We start from the raw sequence: 14235 nt of genomic DNA, 5'->3' as shown, positions 1-14235 counted from the left end.
GAGAGAAGGAGATTGGGAAAGAGAGGGCGAATAAAACGGCAAGGGTGAAGTGGGGAGAGGAAAACGAGAGGCAAATGGCAAATAATGTAATGCGAGAGATAGGGATTGTGATGGGTACTTGGTATTGTTGACTTGCTTGCGTGAGCCTCCCCGGCAACGGCGCCAGAAATTCTTCTTGCTACCTCTTGAGCACTGCGTTGGATTTCCCCGAAGAGGAGAGGATGATGCAGCAAAGTAGCATAAGTATTTCCCTTAGTTTTTGAGAACCAAGGTATCAATCCAGTAGGAGACCACGCACAAGTCCCTCGTACCTACACAAAACGATAGCTACTCGCAACCAACGCGATTAGGGGTTGTCAATCCCTTCACGGTCACTTACGAGAGTGAGATCTGATAGAGATGATAAATAATATTTTTGGTATTTTTGATAGATAGATGCAAAGTAAAAAGTAAAAGGCAAAATAAAAACAAAGCAAGTAATAAAACGATAGAGATTGATATGATGAGAATAGACCCGGGGGCCATAGGTTTCACTAGTGGCTTCTCTCAAGAGCATAGATATTCTACGGTGGGTGAACAAATTACTGTTGAGCAATTGACAGAATTGGGCATAGTTATGAGTATATCTAGGTATGATCATGTATATAGGCATCACGTCCGAGACAAGTAGATCGAAACGATTCTGCATCTACTACTATTACTCCACTCATCGACCGCTATCTAGCATGCATCTAGAGTATTAAGTTAAAAACAGAGTAACGCCTTAAGCAAGATGACATGATGTAGAAGGATAAATTCATGCAATATGATAAAAACCCCATCTTGTTATCCTCGATGGCAACAATACAATACGTGCCTTGCTGCCCCTTCTGTCACTGGGAAAGGACACCGCAAGATTGAACCCAAAGCTAAGCACTTCTCCCATTGAAAGAACTACCAATCTAGTTGGCCAAACCAAAAGGATAATTCGAAGAGACTTGCAAATATAGCTCAATCATACATAAAAGAATTCAGAGAAGATTCAAATATTGTTCATAGATAAACTGGATCATAAACCCACAATTCATCGGTCTCAACAAACACACCGCAAAAAGAAGATTACATCAAATAAATCTCCACGAGAGAGGGGGAGAACATTGTATTGAGATCCAAAAAGAGAGAAGAAGCCATCTAGCTACTAGCTATGGACCCGAAGGTCTAAAGTAAACTACTCACACTTCATCGGAGGGGCTATGGTGTTGATGTAGAAGCCCTCCGTGATGGATGCCCCCTCCGGCGGAGCTCCGGAACAGGCCCCAAGATGGGATCTCGTGGATACAGAAGGTTGCGGCGGTGGAATTAGGTTTTTGGCTCCTGTTCTGATCGATTGGGGATACATAGGTATATATAGGAGGAAGGAGTACATCGGTGGAGCAACAGGGGGGCCACGAGGCAGGGGGGCGCGCCCTAGGGGGGGCGCCCCCCACCCTCGTGACCGCCTCTGTTACGTCTTGGAGTAGGGTCCAAGTCTCCTGGATCACGTTCGGTGAGAAAATCACGTTCCCGAAGGTTTCATTTCGTTTGGACTCCGTTTGATATTCCGTTTCTTCAAAACACTGAAATAGACAAAAAACATCAATTCTGGGTTGGGCCTCCGGTTAATAGGTTAGTCCCAAAAATAATATAAAAGTGGAAAATAAAGCCCAATATAGTCCAAAACAGTAGATAAAGTAGCATGGAGCAATAAAAAATTATAGATACGTTGGATAAGTATCAATCCCTCTTTGTGAAACTTGTTGAAGCTTGCGAGGCAAATTGCCGGTATTTTACTCAAAGAAGAAATTTCGCGGGTTTAAAGGGATTTAGTGCATATCAAAATAATCTCTGCAGCTATGCGGGTGATTGCATATGGTGTTCCGGCTGACTATGCCGATGACTATCTTCGCATTGGTGAAGATAGCCCAATTGAGTCTGTGCGTAGATTTGCGAAAGTGATTGTCTGTGTCTTCGATCCTGAGTATCTTCGGGCATCCAATGAAGATGACACAAAGAAATTGATGGCATCTAATGAGAGGAGAGGTTGGCCTGGCATGCTAGGTAGCATTGATTGTATGCCCCCAAGGCTTGGCAAGGAATGTATTGTGGCAAGTCTCGTGATGCAACGATTGTGCTAGAGGCCGTAGCATCCGAGGATTTATGGATTTGGCATTGCTTTTTTGTTATGCTGGGCACTCTAAATGATATCAATGTGTTGCAACGATATCATTTATTTGCTAGGCTTGCTAGTAGTGATGCTCCTGCTTGCAACTACACTATCAATGGGCAAGAATACACAAAGGATACTATCTTGCGGATGGTATTTACCCTCCTTGGTGCACATTTGTCAAGAGCATCAAAGAGCCCAAAACAAAAAAAACAATGTGAATTTGCAAGGGTGCAAGAGGCAGCCCGAAAAGACATTGAAAGAGCATTCGGTGTTTTGCAATGTAGGTTTGCCATTCTCCGTGGTCCTGCTTGTTTTGGGATAAGAAAACCTTGAAGAACATCATGACATGCTCTGTTATCCTGCACAATATGATTCTTGAAGATGAGAGAGGATTGAACTTAGAATTCTTTTACGACAATGTGGGTAGCCGTGTCAAACCAGTTAGAGACCCAAACCGCATTAGAGGTTTTCTTCCGACATACAAGGAGATTGAAAATATAGACATCCACTTTCAACTTCAGGAAGATCTCATTGAACACCATTGGCAAAGGGCTGGACAGTGACTTATTTTTGTATTCATTTGTATTTGTATTCATGACAAGTTTTGTATTGCCCTATTTAAGTTTGCTACGGTTATTTGAATAATTATTTGTAATGCGGATGATTATTGTATTACGTTTGATTCGAATAATTTATGTCGTATTTGATATTTGCGGGCTGATGATATGCGGGATGCAGCGGCGCAAAAAGCAGAACCCGCAAAGCCGACCCGTAAAAAAATATATTCCGCGAGTATACTTTTTACGAATTCATTTGAGGTCTACATCTGCGCCAGCCCGAGCCAGCCCACAAAAGCTGTTTTGCGCGAACTGCAAGCGCGCTTTGCGGGTCGGCGGACGCCTCTGGTCTCCCTCAAGTTTCCTTTCCCCGGAACCCCTCAACTCGGGCGCTCGATTCCTGGCTTCCCCTGGCGGCGATCTCATCTGTTGTTCAGACATGACTGCCTGCAAGCAGAGCGCATCCACGGGCGCCGCCGCCACGTACGAGGCCGACAGAAAGTAAGAATCAAATCTGAATCTTGTTTCTGTGATGCACGAGACATCCCTAGTTTTGGTGCGTCGATCCATAACCTTGGATTCCTACGCAGGTCGGCAGCAAAGAGCGATGGAGCGGAGGAGCGGAAGCCCTCGACCAAGTGCAGGAAGGGGAAGAAGGCCAAGGGCAAGTAAGAATCCAATCGATTTGTGTGATGCAATAGAGGTTAATTTTGGTGCGCCGACCCATGACCTTTTCGATGTTCCCCGCAGGTTGGCGGTGAAGAGCAATGGTGCGGAGAAGCCCAAGACCCATGACCTTTCCGATGTTACACGCGGGTTGGCGGTGATGAGCATTGCAACGGAGAAGCCATTGGATGAACAGCTCGCCCAGTTCGCCCTGTTCACCTACCAGTGAGATTTGATCCTCCACACGTTTACAGATTGTTGTTCTGTTTCTTGCTTTTCTGGACGGTGCTGATTTGACCATTATTTTGTAAGGAACGACTTCTGGATGGACAACTTCAAAGGCGTCTATGACAAGCCGTCCGTAGATGCTGTCAGTTCGATCCTTCAATGCCTCGTTACAGATTTCTTTCCATTGTTTTGTGGATGAATCGATAATTTGTTTCTCGTGGAAAACTTTCAGATTAAAAGGAAAGCTACTGAAAACTGGAAATCCTTTAGCGATTCGGTAAGCGAGCTTCTAATCTTCTGTAACTTTTGCCGTGCTGATTTATTGTTGATGATACATACATGGATGGATCTGTGTTGCAGGACAAAGCCCCTTATGTGGCCATTGCACGTGTTTACAAAATACTCATTGCCGAGGCAAATGAGTTCAAGAAGGTTGAGACAAAGGCCTAGCGGTTTTACCTATCTTTAGATGACTTTACCCTGCTGAGCTAAGCATCCTCTGCAGATATAATAATGCTCTTTCATCACATACTCCCTCCGTTCCAAAATATTTGTCTTTATAGAGATTTCAATAAGTGACTACATACGAAGCAAAATGAATGAATCTACACCCTAAAATATGTCTACATACATCCGTATGTTGTAGTCCATTTGAAATGTCTAGAAAGACAAATATTTAGGAACGGAGGGAGTATATTATTTCCAACAACAATAGATAATCTCATCTACTTTACCTTTCATTGAAAGGATAATTAAACTGTTTGTGTTTGCATATTTAATTTTCTTTCTTGTTGATCCAGCTTATTTTTTATAGATTTCTTTCTCTTATAGACACTGAAGTTGACGCTTGCGATGACGGAGAAGATGATGAATCTGAAAATGTGAACAGCCAAGATCTCTAAGATGTGTTTGAATAGGTAATCTGCATTTTTCTTTTTGCTGTCTGTGTATCTTTTTGATTGGTTACTCAATTAGCAGGTAAAATGCACGTTCTCTTGTTTTGTTTTCTATAAGGTGTCTGTTGTATGGATTTGATTAATTTCTGAACTAGCTAGTTATTAGATTTATAGATATGGCTATGAATTAGATACCATACGCTCCTGCTTTCTACTCTCCGAGCCTCTCATGTGCGTGTTAATACAAAGTCAGGCCCACATTACTTGATTATCTTGAAAGTTCAGAATTACCTGTGGAGGCACCGATGGTATCATATGTTCGAAAAATAGGAGAACATGATTGTCAGCAATAGAAGTAGAATGAGTGCTGGCACAATAACTTAGTTCTATTCTTGTTCATTAAATGTTTCTATTGTTGGTTTTATCTAGTAACAGACTGAAATAATTCAGCTTTTGATTGGATAAACCTTTTTTATAATTTCCACAATGAGTTACTCCTTCCGTTCCTAAATATAAGGCTTTTTAGAGATTCTAATATGGACTGCATATGGAGCAAAATGAGTGAATCTACACTCTAAAATATGTCCATATACATCCGTATGTAGTCCATATTGAAATCTCTAAAAAAGCTTATATTTAGGAACGGAGGGAGTAGATACCATAGCTCCTGATTTTAGTCTGTGAGCCTAATTCTCACTTGACTTGAATACTAACCTGAAGCCTGGGATTATATGTAGCCAAAAACATGTGAACATGATTGTCAACAAAAGAAGTTGATCTTGTACCAGCATAAATAAACTGATATTGTTTGTTCAGTGTCTCTATTGTTTTTGTTCAGTAATGCTGAAACGATTCAGCTTTGGGTTAATTCTTTTTATAATTTTCACAATTTTCAAGTTAACTTGTGCTGTTCTCATGCAAAAATCGTGAGATATAATGTCAGCTTTTCCATGCATGTGCAGTAGAAGTTTGTTTTTATTATTTCCACATTGGTTTATGTTGGTGCAATACCATTGAGCAGTGTCTAGCTTATGTGAGCATCATCCCATGGTTTATAGGTGGCATGCTATAGGAATCGGCTTTGTTTTGGCCTTGTAGTTGGCATGGAAGAAGGAATTAAACTTAGTGGTGATTAACTTTTTTGTGTTTCTGTTCTGTAGAAGAAAACAGTGCTCTTTTGCTATAGCGTGCATCTTGTATCGAAAATATCATCCTTTGAACATCACCACACATGACTGATATAGCAGTTTCATTTGCTTTTGGCATGTATTTGTTGCTAACTGCCATGTGCATATGAGGAAGTCAAACTCTTTAAAAATGTAACTGAATCTTTACGAGTTAGAAACTTTTATATGTTCCTGCAGAATTATTTACGTGTGAGAACCTGGGTATGGAACATAATGCCAGGCTCAACGCAAATTTGTTTGCTTGCAGAAATGTCTTGGTAGATGGCAGAATTACTGCAACCAACTCCACAAAACCTGATTCTGTCTGGGCGGCACTTGGAGGGTTGAGATGCAGGTGCAGTTCAAGCTTCCCATATGGACAATACTGGTTTAAAATACGTTTGTGCTCCTGGCTTTAGATGTTGAAGTTTTTTTTGCATATTGTTATGTTTGGTTAGTAAATTTGAATGGCCGTTAAGTTATTTTACTACTAGAATCCCTGTGATGACATTGTTTTTTTTTTTTGAAAACGGGCAAAAGATTTGCCACGTATATTAATTAAGAGAGAATAGAGTTTGTGTTACAAACACCCCTTAACAATACACGGAAGAATCACTCTCCCGACATGATGGACCCTAGCTTCTTAGCTCCGGCGGCGACCCAAAATGATGCCTCCCTTTTGATGTTGTCGAGAAGAACCGTAGGCGGAGCGGCCATGTTGTGGAATACACGAGCGTTTCGCTCGTTCCAGATCGTCCATGTAGTGAGCATGGTGAGCGAGGCCATGGCCTTCCGGTTGGGGACGGAAGCATCAGTCAACCCAAGCCACCATTCTAAGGTGGAATGCCTCAGGGGCCAAGTAGAGGTGTCAATGTGAATGAGGTGCAGCCACGCCTTGACCAAGCCCCATAGGCGAATGGTGAAACGACATTTGAAGAAGAGATGGTCAACCGATTCATTCTCACGCATGCATAAGGGGCATGAGCCACGGTTAGGCCAACCGTGCTTGGCCAATCGATCCGCAGTCCAGACTCTATTTTGGATGGCCAGCCAAGCAAAGAACTTGACCTTGGGTGGAGCCCAGATTTTCCATACTGCATGCTCCAAGGGAGAGCGAATGAGGCCGAGAAATTGCGCTTTGTAGGCGGACTCCGCCGTGTAGAGGCCACTAGTAGAATGCTTCCAAACAATGTTGTCGTCAATATCCTCCTGTAGGTGAAAATCCCGGATGGTGGCCCAAAGCTCGAGAAATTGTCTGAAGTGCTCTATAGAAAAATCGGACGTCATCTTGATCTTTTTAACCCAAGCGCCATCCTTTAGTGCTTCCCGCACCTTCCAATTCTTCCTCGTTGATGCCGCGTAGATGAGAGGGGCCAAATCCATGGGTTTGCGGTTGTGCACCCACGGAGAGTCCCAAAAGGGGGTGCGCGCGCCATTTCCCACGATAATAGTTGAGGAGGCATAGAAGAAGTTGTAGTCTGCGTTATCGCACGGGTTGCCCATGCCAACCCACATCTTAGTTGGCTCCTTCCACTCAAACCAAATCCAACGAATCCTCAGTGCCCTAGCAAATTTCTCCGTGTTTAGCACTCGAAGACCCCCATTAGCAATTGGGCGGCAAACGGTGTCCCAATTAACCTTGCAATTGGCCCTGGTGGTCTTGTCTGTTCCCTCCCAAAGGAACGCTCGCTCAAGCTTGTTGAGATTTTTGAGGGTGCTTGTGGGGACGACGAGCATAGTGATGAAGTATATGGCTTGGGAGGCAAGCACCGACTTGACCAAGGCGGTGCGTCCCATAGACGTGATGTTTTGCCCGTCCCAAGGGACCAACTTTGCCGCCGCCTTATCCTCCAAGAACTGAAAGTCCACCTTCCTGAGCCGCCACACAGAGAGCGGGAGGCCTAAGTATTTCATGGGGAAGGATCCGCGCGCCGTCGGAAGGTTTTGAAGGATGTCCGACAGGTTGATGTGCCCACAACGGATTGGGATGACCGAGCTCTTGTGAAAGTTGGTGGCTAGACCGGTGACATCGCCAAAAAGACAAAGGATGTTGGAGAGGTGGTCAATATTGCGCTTGATGGGTGACATGAAGACCGCCGCGTCGTCCGCATAAAGGGAGGTTCGTAAAAGAACCCCACGGCCACGGATTTTATGAAATAGCCCTCTTGTTGCCGCCATCTCAAGAATTCTTTGGAGTGGGTCGATCGCGAGCACAAATAGCAAGGGGGATATAGGGTCCCCCTGCCGGAGACCCTGGCCATGGATGATGGGGCTGCCAGCGACGCCGTTAAGAAGAATCCGCGAGGAAGAGGAGCAAAGTAGGGCGGTGATCCAATCTCTGAAAATGCTCGGGAACCCCCTACGGCGGAGGAGGTCAATGATATACTCCCACTTGACTGAATCAAATGCCTTCCGAATGTCCAACTTGAAGAGAAGCGAAGGGGTTTTGCACTTGTGGAGCCTCCGCGCAAGATTCCTCACATACATGAAATTGTCATGGATGCTTCTTGTCTTGATGAAAGCACTCTGCGCGTTGGAGACAAGGTGGAGCATGTGGTGGCTAAGACGGATGGCAAGGACCTTTGCAATGATCTTGGGAATAGCATGAATCAGACTAATTGGACGGTAGTCGGAGATTTCTTCAGCTCCATCCTTCTTTGGGAGCAGTATAATGTTGGCGGAGTTGACCCAATGAAGGTTGGCCATGCGGAGGTTACCGAAGCAAAAGATGGCCTTCATAATATCATGCCTGATGATGGCCCAACAACTCTTGAAGAAAAGCCCAGTGAAGCCATCCGGGCCGGGCGCCTTGTCACCAGGCATCTGGTTGATGGCCTCACGCACCTCCTCCTCGGAGAAAGGGTCCGCGAGGTTGCCCAAATCATCACGAGCCTCAAAGTCCAACCCCTCCCAGTTGAAGTCTATGGTCGCTGTGGAGCCTTTTCCCATGGTCGAGGAGAAATAGTCGTGGACAATAGCCTCCTTTTGAGAGTGCTCAATGACCCATCCACCGTTGTGCTTGATATGGTGTATGTGGTTCTTGCGTCTTCTAGCGTTCACCCGGCGGTGGAAAAATTTGGTGTTTGCTGTTAGACCTTTCAGCCTGAGCATTGATAGTTGTGGATGACACTAGGAGAGTTGGGACAATTTTCGTTGGTTTATTTCTCACACAATGCCATACCAACCTGAGGGGTTGGGGATACATATTTATAGGCTGCTAGCCAGCCAAGGCATATGCTAAGATGCTGCTAAGATGCTAGTCTAAGATGCTAACTGACAGTCCTTGATGGTCAAGAACAGAACTCTATCCTAACAACCAGTCCTTGATGGTCCATGACTTTATCCTCCTAACTGCCACAAGGACCATGTGCTGCAGCCCCACAAAGACCCTAGTACACAGACTTATCCATCATTCTCCCCCTAAGTCTTGTACGTCGTCTTGTGGGAGAGTTGAATCATCCCAATCCTGGAGCAAAGTTCGAGGAACTTGACCCTCCCAAGGGGCTTGGTGAGCAGGTCTGCGAGCTGATCCTTGGTGTTGATGTAGCTCGCCTCGATGCTCCCTTCTTCCACACAGCTGCGGATGAAGTGATACCTCAGTCGGATGTGCTTGCTCCGTTCGTGGAACACGGGGTTCTTTGCCAGGGCCAGGGCGGACTTGCTGTCCACCAGGAGCTGCACCGTTCTGGTGTCTTGAACGAGAAGATCACCAAGCAGTCGAGCAAGCCAGAGCGCCTGAGTGCAGGCGGTGGAGGCCGCTATGTACTCAGCCTCACAGCTGGACAGGGCCACCACCTGCTGCTTGACCGATTGCCAGCTCACGAGACACTTACCGAGGAAGAGGAGGATCCCGCTCGTGCTCTTGCTAGTGTCGATGTCGCCGGCGTGGTCGCTGTCGCTGTACCCGACGAAGTGTGCCGCCCCAGGACACCTAGGGTAGTGGAGGCCGTGGTCGAGGGTCCCTGCTATGTAGCGGACGATCCTCTTCACTGCATGCTGGTGTTCCGACGTTGGTCGCTCCATGAACCGACTGACATAGCCGACGGAGAATGCCAAGTCCGGCCGTGTGTGAGTGAGGTAGCGAAGGCTCCCCACAAGGCGTCGGTACTGCGTAGCATCCACTTCCTCCGTCGTGCTGTCGCGGCTCAGTTTCAGCCTCTCCTCCATCGGAGTGAGAGCTGGATGGCAGTCGGTGAGCCCAGCTAGCTCAACGATGCGCTTGGCGTAGGCGGACTGTCGAAGCGCGATCCCGGAGTGGTCCTGGTGCACCTCAATCCCTAGATAGAAGGAGAGGAGCCCCAGGTCACTCATCTAGAGCGTGGCCTTCATGTCTTCCTTGAACGCCGCCACCTCTGCATCTTTGGTGCCGGTGATCACCAGGTCGTCAACGTAGACGCCCACCAGCAGGGCATTTCCTCCACTCCCCCGTTGGTAGACGGCAGCCTCATGCGGGCTCTGCTCGAAACCCATCTTCTTCAGCGTGGAGTCCAGCTTGGCGTTCCACGCCCTGGGTGCCTGCCGCAGGCCATAGAGAGCCTTGCGCAGGCGGAGTACCTTGCCCTCCTGGCCGGGTATCGTAAAACCCGGTGGCTGATGCACGTAGACTTCCTCCTTCAAGTCGCCGTTGAGGAATGCCGACTTGACGTCCATGTGGTGGACACGCCAGCCCTCCTGGGCAGCCAGCGCAAGGAGAAGTCGCACGGACTCCATCCGTGCCACGGGAGTGAAAGCGTCGTCGAAGTCGACTCCTTCTTGCTGCAAGAAGCCTCGGGCCACCAAGCGAGCCTTGTGCTTGATGATGGCGCCGGCTCCATCCCTCTTCAGCTTGAACACCCACTTAAGGGTGATTGCGCGGTGACCTCGAGGGAGATCAGCGAGCTCCCAGGTGCGGTTTTGCTCGACCGTATCCATCTCCAACTGCATCGCGGCGCGCCATGCCGCGTCTCTCTCGGCCTCTGCAAAGGACCGTGGTTCGCCGTCTTCACACGCGAGCTGTAGCTGCGCCTCCAGGTCACGTGGCACCAGTCCCGGCACCGGCTGGTCACCGAGCAGATTATCCATCGTACGGTACCGTAGCGGTTCGCCGTCATGCCACGCGTCGATACGCTCCTCGTCGTGAGTGAGGGGGGAAGCGAACTTCATCGGGTTGTGCTCTGCGTGAGCTGGTGCTGATGAAGACGAGCCCGGAGTGGTGACCGCCGGGGCTGGAGTATGCGGCGTCGCCGGTTGTGGTGTCGTCGGCGTAGCAGGCGCCGAAATCGATGTAGTTTTGGGGGCCGGGGTGGACATGCCCGGCGAAGAGGAGCTGCTTGCTCCCCCAGCTTCCTTGAAGTGGGCGTACTCGACAATGAAGTCGTCATACGTCGGCGTCGAGCTGTCGTCCACCGCCTTGTCCCATTGCCACCCTCGCCCTTCGTTGAACACGACGTCTCGCGCTGTGCGCGCACGTTGTGTCTTTGGGTCGAGGATGCGGTAGGCCTTTGAGCCCTCCGCGTAGCCGATGAAGACTCCCGGAGTGCTCCTGTCGTCGAGCTTGCCGATGTGGCCGAGCTCCTTGGCGAACGCAAGGCAGCCAAAGACCCGCAAATGAGAGACCGCCGGCTTCCGCTCATGCCAGGCCTCGTACGGAGTCCTGCCGTCGAGTGCCTTAGTAGGAGAGCGGTTGAGGATGTAGACGGCCGTTAGCACCGCCTCTCCCCAGAAGACAACCGGCATCCCTCTCTGCTTGAGGAGAGCCCGAGCCATCCCCACAACCGTCTGGTTGCGCCGCTCGACGACGCCGTTTTGCTGTGGGCTGTACGGCGCGGAGTAGTGGCGCTGGATGCCCTCATCGGCGCAATACGACGCGAATTCAGCCGCCGTGAACTCGCCGCCGTTGTCAGTGCGCAACACGCGCAATTTGCGGCCGCTCTCCGCCTCCACACCAACCTGCGCGCGCCTGATGGCGTCCGCCGCTTCTCCCTTACTGCCGAGGATCATCACCCACATGTAGCGGGAGAGATCGTCGACGAGCAGTAGGAAGTAGCGTCGACCTCCTGGTGTGGCTGGCGTCACCGGGCCGCACAGGTCTCCATGCACGAGCTCCAGCTTCTCCTTGGCCCGAAAACTCGCCTGTTGGGGAAAGGGGAGTCGTCTCTGCTTCGTCAGCACGCAGATATCGCAGAACTGCTCCACATGGTCGAGGCATGGCAGGCCTCGCACCATCTCCTTGGCACTTAGGCGCTTCAGGGCCTCAAAATGAAGGTGCCCAAAACGCTCATGCCACTGCCACGCCTCGTCGTCCCGACGGACAGCGAGACAGACCGGTTGTGCCACTTGCACATCAAGGACGTAGAGTCGATTTTCACCTCTGGGTACCTTGGCGAGAAGGCGACGCTAGCGATCCCAGATGCGTAGGACCCCATGCTCAATCAGCACGCATGAGCCGTTCTCATCCAGCTGTCCCAAGCTGATGATGGAGTTCCTTAGCGCAGGGATGTAGTAGACACCGGTGAGCAGCCGGTGCTCTCCCGTCTTGGTGGTGAAGATGACGGAGCCGACGCCCTTTATCTCCACAGCGGAGGCATCCCCGAACTTGACGGAGCCTCGCGCATCGGAGTCGAGCTCGGCGAAGAATTCCCTTCGACCGGTCATGTGGTGGGTGGCGCCGGTGTCGAGGCACCACCCCGTAGTCTTGTCCTTCCCGGAGCCATCGCCGAGAAGAGCATGTGCTTTTGGCTCATCGAGGTGGATGAAAGCCTTTGCGACTGGAGTCGCTGAAGGTAGCTCAATGCTTTCATGCGCCATGAACAGAGCCGTCTCCTCCTCCTTCGCCTGTGCGACGTGAGCCTGGCCTTGTCGTGGTTGCCGACACTCATTGGCCCAATGGCCAAACCGGCCACAGTTCTGGCAACTGTTGTCTTGTGCCGGCTTGGGCTTGCCAGCGGCGCCGTCCTTGGCGCCTCCGCGGGCGTCACCCTCGGCACGTCCTTGTGCCCTGCCCGGGGGGCCTCTTCGCGCCTTACGCTGCTTGCCACGCTTGCGACTGCCCGTCGTGGAAGAAGGCCCCCCCTTCTTCCTGTCACCAAGGCTGGCATCCCACGGCTCCCGAGTTAGGAGCAGCTTCCCGCCGGTGGTGATGGGCCCCGAGGAAGGCTGTGGCTCGTCGGTGTCGACGACCTTGAGGCGACCTATCGCCTCCTAGATCGTCATCGTGGAGAGGTCCAGCAAAGACTCGATCGACCGAGCCATCTGCTTGTACTTCTCGGGGATGCACCGAAAAAGCTTCTCGATAGCTCTCTCCTCGGTGTAGGTGTCATCGCCAAACTTCACCAACTTTTGCAGCAGAGTGTTGAGACGGAGAGCAAAGTCATCAACGTCCTCACCTGGCTTGAAACCCAGGCTCTCCCACTCCTTACAGAGTGCCTGCAGGGTGGACTTGCGAGCATGATCGCTGCCGATGCGTGCCGCGGCGATGGCGTCCCAAGCCTCCTTGGCAGTCCGCTTGTTGGAAAGCGAGAACTGCATCTCGGGCGGGACTGCAGCGATGAGGGCGTCCAGCGCCCGTCGATCCTCTAGGTGGTCGACGTTGCTGTCCTGGACTGCCTCCCACATGCGCCGCACCTGGAGCTTGACTGAGGGAGTCCTGGACTAGGGGGTGTCCGGACAGCCGGACTATCAATATCCGCCGGACTCCCAGACTACGAAGATAGAAGATTGAAGACTCCGGCTCGTGTCCGGAAGGTACTTTCCTTGGCGTGGAAGGCAAGCTTGGCAATACGGATATGTAGATCTCCTACCATTGTAACCGACTCTGTGTAACCCTAGCCTCTCCGGTGTCTATATAAACCGGAGGGCCTTAGTCCATAGGACGAACATTACATCTCAACAATCATACCATAGGCTAGCTTCTAGGGTTTAGCCTCCTTGATCTCGTGGTAGATCTACTCTTGTACTACCCATATCATCAATATTAATCAAGCAGGACGTAGGGTTTTACCTCCATCGAGAGGGCCCGAACCTGGGTAAAAACATTGTGTCCCTCGTCTCTTGTTACCATCCGCCTAGACGCACAGTTCGGGACCCCCTACCCGAGATCCGCCGGTTTTGACACCGACATTGGTGCTTTCATTGAGAGTTCCTCTGTGTCGTCACCGATAGGCTCGATGGCATCTTCAACCATCAACGCTGTCCAGGGTGAGACTTTTCTCCCCGGGCAGATCTTCGTATTCGGCGGCTTTGCACTGCGGGCCAATTCTCTTGGCCATCTGGAGCAGATCGAAAGCTACGCCCCTGGCCGTCAGGTCAGATTCGGAAGCTTAAACTTCACGACCGATGACCGCGGAGACTTGATCTTCGACGGACTCGAGCCACAGCCAAGCGCGCCGCACTGCGACGATGGGCATGATCTAGCTCTGCCGCCGGACAGTGCTTTGGTGGCCGCACTCGGATCCGCTTCGGCCACTAGCCCGGAGCCGATTGCCCACATCGAGGGCCGGCGGATAGACGCCTCCCTGGGGGCTTCAACATCCACGGCGATGGAGCCGAATACCAATCTT

At 50.2% G+C, this 14235-nt stretch overlaps 1 protein-coding gene across 1 annotated transcript; it reads left to right on the top strand.

Moving 5' to 3' along the window:
- The first annotated feature begins 3033 nt into the window (after positions 1–3033).
- On the top strand, positions 3034–6191 carry LOC123045767 (DNA-binding protein MNB1B). The gene is made up of 8 exons (XM_044468942.1): positions 3034–3243; positions 3333–3410; positions 3493–3633; positions 3721–3778; positions 3869–3913; positions 3997–4068; positions 4468–4553; positions 5967–6191. The coding sequence occupies exons 1-7, from the start codon at positions 3182–3184 to the stop codon at positions 4519–4521; spliced, it is 510 nt and encodes a 169-aa protein (XP_044324877.1). The 5' UTR covers positions 3034–3181; the 3' UTR covers positions 4522–4553; positions 5967–6191.
- The last annotated feature ends 8044 nt before the right edge of the window (positions 6192–14235 follow it).

This window comes from Triticum aestivum, chromosome 2B, assembly GCF_018294505.1.
Source record: "Triticum aestivum cultivar Chinese Spring chromosome 2B, IWGSC CS RefSeq v2.1, whole genome shotgun sequence".
In the NCBI taxonomy this organism is placed as follows: Eukaryota; Viridiplantae; Streptophyta; class Magnoliopsida; order Poales; family Poaceae; genus Triticum; species Triticum aestivum.
Note: the sequence above shows the minus strand (reverse complement) of the source record. Positions and strands in the feature narration are given on the sequence as shown.

Excerpts from the sequence above, each read along its gene's own strand:
- LOC123045767 (XM_044468942.1), top strand. The coding sequence starts at position 3,182 with ATGACTGCCTGCAAGCAGAGCGCATCCACGGGCGCCGCCGCCACGTAC. Across the intron at positions 3,244-3,332 it reads ACGTACGAGGCCGACAGAAA|GTCGGCAGCAAAGAGCGATG; the intron begins GTAAGAATCAAA and ends ATTCCTACGCAG. Across the intron at positions 3,634-3,720 it reads TTCGCCCTGTTCACCTACCA|GAACGACTTCTGGATGGACA; the intron begins GTGAGATTTGAT and ends TTATTTTGTAAG.